This window comes from Danio rerio, chromosome 3 (genome assembly GCF_052040795.2).
Source record: "Danio rerio strain M-AB ecotype USA chromosome 3, GRCz13ab, whole genome shotgun sequence".
Taxonomy (NCBI): Eukaryota; Metazoa; Chordata; class Actinopteri; order Cypriniformes; family Danionidae; genus Danio; species Danio rerio.
In genome coordinates, this window is record NC_141023.1 from 42,169,694 (window position 1) to 42,182,561 (window position 12,868).

The 12,868-nt window shown below is 36.9% G+C and overlaps 1 protein-coding gene across 2 annotated transcripts in view; it reads right to left on the reverse strand.

Annotated features, from left to right (window-relative positions):
• Positions 1 to 2,153: 2,153 nt before the first annotated feature.
• Positions 2,154 to 12,868, reverse strand: part of elfn1a (extracellular leucine-rich repeat and fibronectin type III domain containing 1a) — a 191,551-nt gene continuing 180,836 nt past the window's right edge. For both annotated transcript variants that reach the window (XM_087245003.1, XM_087245002.1), the window contains one exon: positions 2,154 to 6,740. In XM_087245003.1, coding sequence (XP_087101129.1) covers positions 3,996 to 6,389 — 2,394 coding nt within the window. In that variant the 5' untranslated portion in view covers positions 6,390 to 6,740 and the 3' untranslated portion in view covers positions 2,154 to 3,995. The remainder of the gene's footprint in view (positions 6,741 to 12,868) is intronic.

Here is a 12,868-nt window from a genome sequence, read left to right on the forward strand (position 1 = left end):
TGGATTTTCTTTTTTTTCTTTTCTCTCCTAGGACACTTTTTTTTTAAATTGCTTAATATGCCCCAATCCTAATCCCAGTCGGTCAAAGAAGAATTTACAATTCTTAAAATTCAGAAGGAAATAGTCAGAATTGAGAGTACACAAGTCAGTATTGTGGGTTTATTAAATTTAAGTTTTTTCCCCACTCACAATTACTTATACTGAATATATAGTGAATTACAATCCTAATAAATAGCAAGTGTACTGCAAAAAATGAATAGATAAAAAAATCATACTTGAATGTAGTGATAATCATGATAATCATAAAAATTTCATAATATCATGTTTTTATTTTGGTTTTATTTTTTGCATACCCTACTGATTATTTAGCTTGTTTGAGCCTCGGCTGGGTCACTTGGCATTTTTGTGTGGAGTTTGCATGTTCTCCCTGTGTTTGCGTGGGTTTCCTCTGGGTGCTCCGGTTTCCCACACCGTCTAAAGACATGCGGTACAGGTGAGTTGGGTAGACTAAATTGTCCATAGTGTATGAGTGTGTGTAGATGTTTCCCAGAGATGGGTTGCAGCTGGAAGGGGATCCGCTGCGTAAAAACATGCTGGATAAGTTGGTGGTTCATTCCGCTATGGTGACTCTGGAGTAATAAAGGGACTGAGCCAAAAAGAAAATGAATGAATGAATGGGCACAAACACACACTCCCATGGGGCCCTTCTTAATTCATACCCTGAATATGTATACACATTAGGTTAGCTGACAGCTAGCTCTCTGCAACTCTAACATGGTTGCCCACTGAAGCTAAGCAGGGTTGTGCCCTATCCGTACCTGAATGGGAGACCACATGGGAAAGCTAGGTTGTTGCCGGAAGTGGTGTTAGTGAGGCCAGTAGGGGGTGTTCAACCTGCGGTCTGTGTGGGTCCTAACGCCCCATTAAAGTGAAGGGGACACTATACTACTCAGTGAGCACCGTCTTTTGAATGAGACATTAAACCAAGGTGCTGACTCTCTATGGTCATTAAAAATCCCAGGATGTCAGTCGGAAAACAGTTTAAGAATGGCCTCCTAAGCATAATTGGTTTCATCACTCTCCTCTCCACCAATCAGCTGGTGTGTGGTGTGCGGTCTGGCGCAAAATGGCTGCCGTTGCATTATCCAAGTGTATGCTGCACACTAGTGGTGGATGAGGAGATTCCTTCCAATGTGTGAAGAGCTTTGGGTGTCTAGAAAAGTTCTATATAAATGTAAGGCATTATTATTATTATTATTATTATTATTATTTTTATCATATTGGTTTTCATATTGAAAATAACTCACCACACACAATATACATTTGGTCCTTTGATTATGTCACCCATGCATTGCATGCTCATTTCTTGTTATTTATAATTGTACTATTAATTTTGCCTTCTTGCATAATGGCTATAGTTAGTTTATAGAAAATGACATCTTCTGTATTAATAGTAATGGGATATTTTTTCTGTGTTTCTTGTTCTCTGCTTTATTTGCTCTAAAATATTATTACATAAAACAGGTAGTTTATTAAACAAGTTTTAGATAAAACCTGTATTTATTAGTTCAAATACTTATTGATGAGAGTAAAAATTTAAAGCCAATGTGTATAAAGAGAAAAGCTGTGTTTGTGGTATTACTATAAAATAACCCTTAAATGTGCATTTAGTTTGACTTTGCAGCTTGCTGGATGTTATGTTCTGCTTATGGGGTGACACATGAACCTGTCTGTGTTTATTTTGTGTTAATAATGTACTGAATGTGCTGTTTATTATTCAATACTTATGTTTAAAAGGACATTATTGAAGAAGTGTATGGAAAGGGGTCTTCATTGAATCAATAATCTGCTTCATAACTGTAAATTTTGTTAAAAAAGGACAAGTTGTATGTTTTACTGCCCCTAGTGTTCAGTTCAACTGATAATTGCAAGCAAATTGTAGATACTTTTCCTGAGCATCCAATAAATGTTAATAATACACTTTTTTTTATTCATTAGGGGTGGGCTATGATTGTTATTGCACTGCTTTCATATTGAAAATATACCAAGACACCACATTTTACATCTAAACCACTTATAAATATGCATTCATTGCTTTGTGAACACATTGTAAGTGTTTAAGTGGAACAAAGTAAAAGCAAAGAACTCCAAAGAAATGTTATCATGAAGATCTTGACATTATGGGTGCACCCTTTCCTTTATTTCACAGTAATTTGTTTGAAAGCAGGTAACATAGTTTTAAGAAATACAAAAAAACACTCATTGTGCTCTTGTTTGTATCTGATGCTCTCCGTTCACAGATTTCCCAACATTTCTAAGTTGAATGAGATACAGGAGTGCTACACTATGCAATATAAAAAACATGTAGGTTACTTGTTAGATTACCTATAAACCTGACAGCTCTTGAAATCTACTGAAATGTATTGTCTTTTTAAAAAAATGACAACAGATGAAGACTTTTTTTTCAAAAACATCAACACTCAAAGAAAGAAAATACATTTATACAGATTTTCCAGAAGTTTAAGGCGGTTTAAAAAAAAAAAGCAAGAAAAAAAAAGAAAAAAACGAAAATAAGAAATTGGACAACCCCGTTACTTCCTGCACTAGATGATGTACAAATCCAGTGGCAACAGTTTGGCTGGGTTATGTAGTCTTTCTCAATCATGTCTCACCTTCCTGATCAGCATTGATCATTGCAGGGTCCGTGCAGTGCCATTCAACATTTACAAAAGCATTTTTACCCGCCAAACAGTAGAAAAGCCTAAAACAACACCCTTAAGTATATAAACATATTTTTTTCTCATTGATTGAATATTGTTGACAAATGACAAATACATGAAACTGAAAAGTATGAATATCAAAACTTAGCATACAGCATGAAAAATGGGGATCATGTGGTTGTAAAAAACAACAAAGAAACTGCAGCTGAAAAGGCTGCGTTATGCATGTAATACATTCATCCGTAGGGCTGTTGGCTCGAGATTGATGGAAACATCTGCAGAAAATAAAATGTGTGATGAGCTGCCACCCAAGCACTTTGGTTCATGATCAGAAAACCCCTCATTACTATTAGGCATCGTAAGGTCAAAGCAGAAGTGCGTGTTTTGTGGATCGCTTTACTGGTAAACAACTACATCTAAACGGTCTACTTTTCCATTGCTTTTCATTTTCTTCAACTTTGACACTGCAATCGTGTATGCAGATGTTTCATCTACGCAACCCCAACCACACTGATTCACTTTGTGGTCATGATACACTAATGTAACATCATATCAGCCTTTGTGTAATATTGTGCGGTCTGATCAGTGGCATGGATCGGAAAGAAAAATTGGCAAAGCAGGGTAGCGTAAACTGTGGCCTAAAGGAAAATATGTCATTTCATTGACCAGTGCAATGTTTATCCATCAGGACGGTAAACATTCATTTAAGGACAGATAATATCACAGGAGCTAACTCCAAAATCCATGGTCTAAACCTGAATCATACACATTATATATTTGTTTTGTTTGTTTTTTTTCTCATTTTTTTTTCAACAGCAAACGTTGCAAATATAGAAACAGTATCTGTACATAGTTCATTTGTTTTTAGATCAAACTGAAACATTGGGAAAAAAGGTCCATAAATTACAGTGGTCCTGCAGAAGAAATACTAAGATTTCAGAAGATGTCTGTCACTGTTGGATTCTTTTTAGTCTCACAGTACACAACAGCAAATCCACTGTCACAGGACTTGGCCATGCGGTAATCAAATACTAAAAATCCGTTTCAACATATATATATATATATATATTTTATATTTGCAATATATTCTCATCTTGTTGCTTTAAGTAACATCTTTTCATTTTGGTACACAAACCTTTTTCCCTAAGTTGAAAATCTCTGTGGTGTAATATTTATCCTTTAGAATTTGATTTCACTAGATTAAAGATTAATTATGGTCCTGATCCTTTGTGGTCCATCAAAAATGGAAAAGACACAAACAAACACTTGAGAAGATTAAGATTTTTGTTGGGCCGATACTCCCTTCCAGTAATCTAGAATGTCATGCAGGTCTTCATCCTTTGCAAACTGCACTTTTTTCCTTAGAGCGTGGCCCGCAGCCATGTACTCCTCGTCTTTGTGTCGCTTGCGATGGAGTTTAAAGCGCTCCCAGATGCTGTGTGATGGTTTGCAGTAGTACTCAGGACTAGACGAGTAACTGAGATTGTGATACTGGGGAGAGAGTTGTGAGTAAGCCAAGTCTCTTGCCCGAGGCCGCGTCAGAGGCTCTAAGATAGAGGTTTTCCGGCTTTCTGGTCCTTCCAGCTCCTCAATTTGGTGGGCATCAGGGTAAGAATGCCGATGCTCACTATACTGGCGGATCTTTTCCGCCTCTGCCCTTAGTATTGCAGCTGCAGGCGTGATGGTCAGGATAGTCTCTCCTGTGGGTGAAGTCTTCTCTATGTACTTTGATTCTGACTTGTATGACCCTTCTGAACGATAAGGCCTCGGGCTTCGTATTGAACCTCCAGTAGCTGTACTGGGACGTTTCGGAGAGGCGTCTGATGCATGATGTCTTTGTAAAGAGTGGTGGTAGCTGTCCTTGTAGACAGGTGAGAGGAAGCCAGACTTGCTCTGAGGCTGCTCTGAAATGAGTACCAACTGAGGTTCAGCAGTTGACACCGCACCAGACTTCACCCCTTGGAAGGATGTGGATTCTGATTTTAGAGCATCAATACAATTATTAATAATCTGGTTGACCTTGTCCACTTCTTTTGCAATTGTCGAGATCTCTGCAACCGAACCTTGGCTATTGCCAGCCATGGACATCTCACAATCCCTTCGATCCGGATGCTCCCCTGTTCTCACTTCCATATAATTCCCTTTGGCCATTTTCGGTGTGTCGCTGATGTCTTGCAGTTTGTATTGTTCCATTTCACTGCCGGACGGTAGGTAGGGCATCCGAGTCATGCTCTCCCCAGCCATCATTTGCTTTTGAGACATCCTTGATATTGTCCCGCCTTCCAGCTCACCCCCATATTTAAGCTCGATTATGTTCTTCTTTAGGCTGCCTGCCTTTTTGTGCTTTTCATCTTGTTGCCTCTTTTTCCGCAAACAATAATACACAATGCCTAAAACGATTACCATACTGAAAAGACATCCTAAAATAGTCATTATGTAGTGAGTGGCAGTTGCATTACTTGCTACTCGCTCTTTTCCATTCTTAGGCCCAGTAGATAGTGTCAGGCAAGTATGATTGAATCGCAATGAGTTTCTTATTGAAGCCACACAGTAGGTGTAATCAGTGTGGGGTTTCAGGTTTTTTAGTTCAATGTCCTCTTTCTGTCGCTTCAGATTCTGTATATCAGTGAAGAAGCTGTTGTTGTACAACACAAGGATGTACATTTTCTTGTAGGGGTAAGGGATCTGAACAGTGATTACTGCGTTCGTGTGAGACACTTGTTTGAGTTTCATGATTGGTTTCACATCTAAATCTAGGAACGTGGGACTTATGCTGATTTCCTCCGGCTCAGTACCTGAGGGACAGTCTTCAAGCCCACATGGTGTGGAGTCCGGAGGGAAAGTGGTGGTATCAGGAGGCACAGATATATACGGAGTCACATAATCCTCCGTGCACACAGTGGACAGCATATGCAGAGCATTCCGGTATGTGGGATTGGTCGGATTCTGGCTTAGAAGACTGTAGCCTGAGACCCCTGCAGGAGAGTCACATACCATCCGCTCACTTGTCCGGTTGGGAAAGACAGACAGCCACTTTACAAACCCCAAGAGCTCACAGGAGCAGTTGAAAGGGTTTGTGTAGAGTTCACAGGTGGTCAACTTAGTCAGGCTGGTGAAGGTAGACCCATCTAACACCTGGAGGCGGTTCATAGAAAGGTCAATGTTTTCAATGTTGGGGCACTCCCAAAAGGCATTGGGTGTCACAGTCTCAATCAGGTTGGCCTGGAGGTAGAGGTACTGCAGCTTGCCCAATCCCCTGAGAATCCCTTCAGTCAAGTTACGCAACTTATTGAAGCCTAACTGGAGAACCTGCAAATTAAACTGGGCCGAAAAAGCTCCATCCTCGATGTAATTAATCTCATTCTTGGTCAGATTCAGGTATGTGAGGTTGGTAAAGCGGCTGAGGGCAGAGTAGTGGATACTCTTGATCTTGTTCTCATTCAAGCGAAGGTCCACTATGGTGCTGTTGATATGCTGAGGGATGGCCTCATAGGGTGGCTGATTTTGGCTGCATATGGCCAACCATACAAAGCCCTTTTCACCTTCTATGAGCCAGCAGTCTCCCTTCACTCCACCCATGTAAGTCAGACATATTATGGCCACAGACCAGAAGAAGGCACTCTTTACCATGCCTCCATAACAAGCCTCTGATGCCCTCCTGGAAGCCATGAGTGATGCTTGGGGGTACCACTTGAGTTTAAACTAGGCTGGATGGAGCCTCACAGTATTTGAGCAGGGTAATAAACCCTTTCCCTTTAACCAAGGAACAAAAAGTTCAGTCTCTGGTCCAGAGGAAGATTTCACATGAGTTGGGGGTGTCTGCACTGATATCCCAACCCACTGACCATAGCTTATGGATATACAGGTTAAATCTTCAATGGAGAGCTGTTGTAGTGTTTCACCAATTCAAAATGGCCTGTGCTTATTTCCCCAGGGAAGAGCATTGTTGATGGCTTTCATCCTCTTGTCTTTTCTTCTCTCCCACCATTTTAGTCTCATTTATGGGCCCAGAGGTAGACCCTGGATAGGACAAAAAAGAGAAAAAAATAAGCATTGACTGATGCTCATAGACTCTTTAAATTGGAAAAGCAATATTTGAAACAAGTGTTAAAGTAATGAAGACATGATTTGTATCATACAAGATGCCTGATACGTATGTGTGCAAAATCATACAGCTCAAAGGAATAATTCATATCAAATTTATTTCCCTAACGTCTCACTCAAATGTCTCTGGAACTGTGGAAAGCAAACAAATAACTTTGTTAGCTTACCATCAAATTATTTTGCACACTGTTTTTCTTCCCTTCAGTTCCTGTGACATATTGCTATTATCGAGAACCACTGGCCAATTTCCACCTGACAGATAAAAGAAAACAAAAGTGTCCCTTTTCTCCCTCCATTAACTCTGAGACCATCAAAATAAGAAGAACCGATACTTTGGGGATGGAACAGATCAATTACACTTTGCACTTTTAAGTGTTTAAGTGAAAACAACCAGTGTCTCTAGAGACCAGTTTATCCAATTCAAATGTATAATTTGGTCAAATTGCCTCTAATCTTCAAAGACATTCTGCAAAAACTCACATGATAAATTACTAAACACAAACAATTTCATCATAAAAGATAATAATACGGGTGAGAGAAGCCATGTACCTCACAAGCACGGCTCTAAAGAGTCCTGCAAGCTTTTTATTGATACTCATTTGTTTTAAATGAAATACCCAACTATTAAGGCAGAAGGAAATCATGTGGGAATAGTATTTCTTTGAAAAACACTGCCCTCACGGAGAGAGGTACATTCCCTGGGGTGGCACAGACAAGAGGGAGCTTCAGTTCACAGTACTCTCAGGCAGGCTTTGAAACCACATTGAGACAGCTGTAAGCAATGTTGGCTTTTTCACAAACCATTTTGTGAGTTAAGAGAGGATGGCAACTGGTTTAAAAGCGAAAGCTTCTCTTTCCACTGCACTCCTTCCCTGAACCATGGACATAAAGGCGATTGCTATGTGTGTGTGTTTGTATTTTGCAATAACCTGAGTGCTCTGAATGTTCCTTATTTCACTTTTACTGCTACAGTAAAGGAACAATACAGAGGCCATTAACTAAAGAACGCTTTGTCCTCTATTGATATAATGGCAATGTCAAGTAATGCACATGTTACTATCTAATATGAATACAACTATGCTATATTAAAACCACAGAGTGTGTGTTAGAAAAGAATATGACAATGGCAGCACAAAATGAAAGTCATTCATTATTGCACTGCGTCTCTTTAAAGCTGGGGAAAGCTCCTAAAAGCCTCTCCACTAGATGGAGGAATTATGAGTAAAGACTTGCACAATATTGAATTCTTTACAGTGATTTCTACTGCACTAAAAACTCATTCTAATTGTGCCGTCTGATTGACCCGCTATTACCGTAAGCCATTACTTTAGCAGCTACTTGCCCTGTTGGAAGGCTGGAAGAGAGGGAACACACTGATTTTACACAAGCCATATACTAGTGAATTATGCAAGGAGAGCAGGCTTCCACTGAAGAGGAAAGAAGCATTTCTGAAGTGCATTGATGGACATGGTTCATAAGCTTTCTATGAAAGGCAGTGGATCAAAGCTGGGATTTGACTAGGGTTTGCCTGGGTTCCTCCCAAGTGGTGTGCATACATGTTAGATAATGCTCTGGTTTGAACCACAGATGAAATGTCATCTGATTAAGAACATTTTTACCAGCATTTTATTTGAATTTTTAAAAATGGAGGCAATAAAATCAGAAATGGGTACAGAAAATGTATCTTTTTAGGACCAGGACTTTTTTTTTCTTTTCTTTTTTTTCTTTTTTTTTTCTGGGGCAATGACATCACATCTTGATTGTCATGAATATCTAATAGAATGGTTTCACTCCAACAAACTTTCTGTTAGATAAAGATGTACTTGAATCAACAGCTAGATATTGGCATTTATTTAGATATTATATATACAACCTTGGGGAAGATTTGTGTATTCAAATGGTAATGCAAGTTCATGAAAACATAGGCTGAAAACATAAAAAAATAATAATAAATAAATGTAATTTAAAATGTTGATTTAATAATGATGTTACAACAAACAGTAAAAAAAAAAAACAAAAAACAAAAAAAACTGATCTTTAGTTGGCATGTAGATGCAATGTAACCTAAATTTTACAAATGGTCTATCAATATAAAGTATGACCTAATTTTAAAATGAGCCCCAAAATGTTAATTAATTATTGACACTATAAGTTTTTGGGAGTATGTACATCAGACGAGATTCTCCAGGGTGGGACATCTGAAAATGCAACATTTGCAGTAGTAGAATAGTGAACAAAGGTAGCAACATTGGTAATACTTTAAAATATTTACTACTAAAACATGCCATCCAGCTCAAGCAATGCACTGAAGTTAGTTAATTATGTCTTGGTATTTATGCACCTACTTTTGTTTGCTCAAAAGTATTTGTAAACTGCTGTAAAGTTCAACATAACTTAAAATTTTAAACATGTTTTACATTTTTTTTTTGTCTTTTAGCATCAGATTGTAGAAAAAAGTATCAATAACAGTATCTATATAAATGGTATCAGTAAGGAGTACTGTAATTGGTATTGATATTAATAAAATCTACAGGAAATGATACATATGCAAAAGTGTGTGAAAATATTTAATTAAAAAAAAAAGTACATATTAAAACATGTATAAATAAGTATCCGTCCACATACAAAAGTCTGTGGCCGATGAGTTTGACGACAATACAAATATGGAAATTTATATCTCATTGAGAAAAATGCAATGGTTTAGGAAACAAAAGTTAACATGAAAATAAATAAATAACAGTAAATAAATAAATATGGGTGACGCAGTGGTGCAGTAGGTAGTGCTGTCGCCCCACAGCAAGAAGGTCGATGATTCGAGCTTCGGCTGGGTCAGTTGGCGTTTCTATGTGGAATTTGCATGTTCTGCCTGTATTCGTGGGTTTCCTCCGGGTGATCCGGTTTCCCCCACAGTCCAAAGACGTGCGGTACAGGTGAATTGGGTAAGCTAAATTGTCCGCAGTATATGAGTGTGAATGAGTGTGTAGCTGGAAGGGCATCCGCTGCATAAAAAGCATATGCTGGATAAGTTGGCGGTTTATTCCGCTATGGCAACCCCAGATTGATAAAGGGACTAAGCTGAAAAGAAAGTTGAATGAATGAATGAATGAATGAATGAATAAATAAATAAACAATTAAATACATAAATAAATAACATTTAATAAATTAATTAATTAATAACATTAAATAAATGAATAAATAAATATATAAATACATAAAAAACATTTAAATTAATAAATAAATTAATTAACTAATAAAAATAGCATAAAATAAATACATAATTAGCGTTAAACAAAAAAACAAATAAAAAATGAATAAATAAATAAATAAATATCAGTACATAAATAAATAAATAAATAAATAAATAAATAAATAAATAAATAAATAGCATTAAATAAATAAATACTGATAATACACTATGCCACTGCCATTGAACATACCCATGCATAAATTCAGTCATATTTTTAAAAATGTTTTAGCATGACAATCAAACCGTGCTTAGACTTCTGGGCCAATATAGTTTGTAATCATGTCAATCAAATCTACTCTCACTTCAACAGCCTTGCCAATCCTATAACAATTTGGCATGGCATTAGATATAGATATAATTTCTCCATGTGTGTCCATTACAAAAATATGTACAGACCATTGTAAGGGATGTAAACAAAAGTAATTGTCCCAACACATTTCCTGTTTTACATTTCTATAGCTTCCGAGAATCCAAAAAGAGCCACATATTGATAAATAATGTTATGACAGCTGTTTCATCATCAAGTTATGACTGAATTGCCTCTTGTTACATTTATGAAATAGTTTGATAGCAAGCAGGATATGTTCATGGGCCAATGACATGACCACATTGAAATGGCCTATACATGTTTAATGGTGTTTATTTTCTCAGAAGTGAGAAAGGCAGCCATGCCACTGTAAAATAGTGTATTAACAGTTGGAAGGGTGATGTAATTGAAAAAAAAAATCACAAAAAAACATATGCTTTCCCTCCCTGAGAGCTCTTAATATTTGCTGAGGCTCAGCACTTCTGCTGTGAGGTAGGGAAAAAAAAAAAAAAGCATGAGTGTGTTCACAAGTAACACACCCATCTTGCCTTCTCATGGCCAATATTTACTCAAGCGACTGTTAGGACAGTGACAGGACAGGCAGGTGATGGACAGATAGACAGCTTCATCACCCCGCACTGCTTTCTGGATGGTTTAATCCTCAGGCCGTGCCGCTGCCTGCTTTCTGCTGCCCTGTGTGAACAGATATCCTGCTGTCCAGAATGGCAGTTGCTGACATGCAAGCATTCAGAGTCACGGACAGGTGCAAAGGCAGGAACCTCCGCAGGTGGATGTATTCTGGGCTGCATGGAGATCAGATTGACAGCGCATAGTAATGGAGGCCACAGCACCAATCAATCAGATCCATCAATGACACTTAAAGGTCAGAGGTCATCTTCTTAGTCAGTTGACCTTTCTCTGTTGGGTTGGTCTTTCGGCAGACCTGCGAGCTGTTGTGCACGTTAATGAGTTTGAAGTCAGACATTAAAAAGATTAGCTGCAGGACAAGATGGATGGGCACTGGCTGAATACTCTTCTGTGGTTTAACAACGAGGGGGTTTATTAGCCAATGAACCTTTGTTGGTGGTTTCATGTTTATAACAGAGCACACTCTGATCTATCTATCCAGAGTCAGTGTCAGACAACAACTAACAGAGGTGCATGCGGCTTCCGGTGAAGGGGCACAAAACAAGACATTAAAACTATCAATACCATGCAGGCACACACTTTTACAGTACTGGTGCACACTGTTGGGACATTTCCTATAGTGTGTGAAGCATGAGACACAACACAATTGCTATTTTACAAATACATTATCACGAAAAAAAAAAATATTTAAATTAAACATGCAGAATATAGTTTCTCATTGTTAATGTTAAAAACCCCACAAAGTTCATTGTAATTTGTCAGATTCATAAAGTCATTTATTGTCCTTCAGCTTAGTTCCTTTGATCATCAGGGAATAACACAGCGAAATGAACCGCCAAATTATCCAGAATATGTTATACACTACTGCCAGTTTAGCTTATTCAATTCACCAATAGCACATGTCTTTGGACTGTGGGGGAGACCGGAGGACCTGGAGGAAACCTATATAAACACGGAAAGAACATGCACTCCACACAGAAATGCCAACTGAACCAGTTGGGACTCGAACTAGTGACCTTCTTGCTGTAAGGTGACAGTGTTAACCCCTGAGCTACTGCGTCACCCTTTTATATCTATTTATTTATTTTCAAGATGCAATGCACATCTATAATCATAGAGCCTTCAGCTTAAGAACACAGTTACTTTGTTTACCCATAATTGATACTGAATGAGTGAATATTTGTTTATCAGTCGCATCATGATGGAACTTTTACTGTACAAAGTTTTTATTTAATGATTGATTTAGAAAGAAAGATTTTATGCTCACCGAAGATGCCTATTTAATCACAATAAAACATACATGTAGTTGCATTTATTAAAAATTACTTTAATTATTTTATTTAAAAACTTTATGAAGTTTAATTTAAAATTTAAATACAATTTAAAATGTATTTCAATTTTAAAAATATTAAAATAATAAATAATAATAATAATAATGGAAATAAATATTTTGTCATTTTAAAAATGTCTTGGCAGCCACTTACACCTAATTATATGGCCTTGCTGAATGTATTTCTAAATCCAAAATAAAATAAAATAAAATTAAATTAAATTAAATTAAATTAAATTAAATTAAATTAAATTAAATTAAATTAATTTAAAATTAATTACATTATTAATTTTAATTACTATTAATAATAATACATAATAATATATAATAGTTATAATAATAATAATGATAATAATAATAAAGATAATAATAATAATAATAATAATAATAATAAGAAGAAGAAGAAGAAGAAGAAGAAGAAGAAGAACTTTAAATAAAATATATAAAATGAAATTAAAATTACAAACAAATGTAATACAATTATTATTATTGTTATTATTATTAGGAGAAGA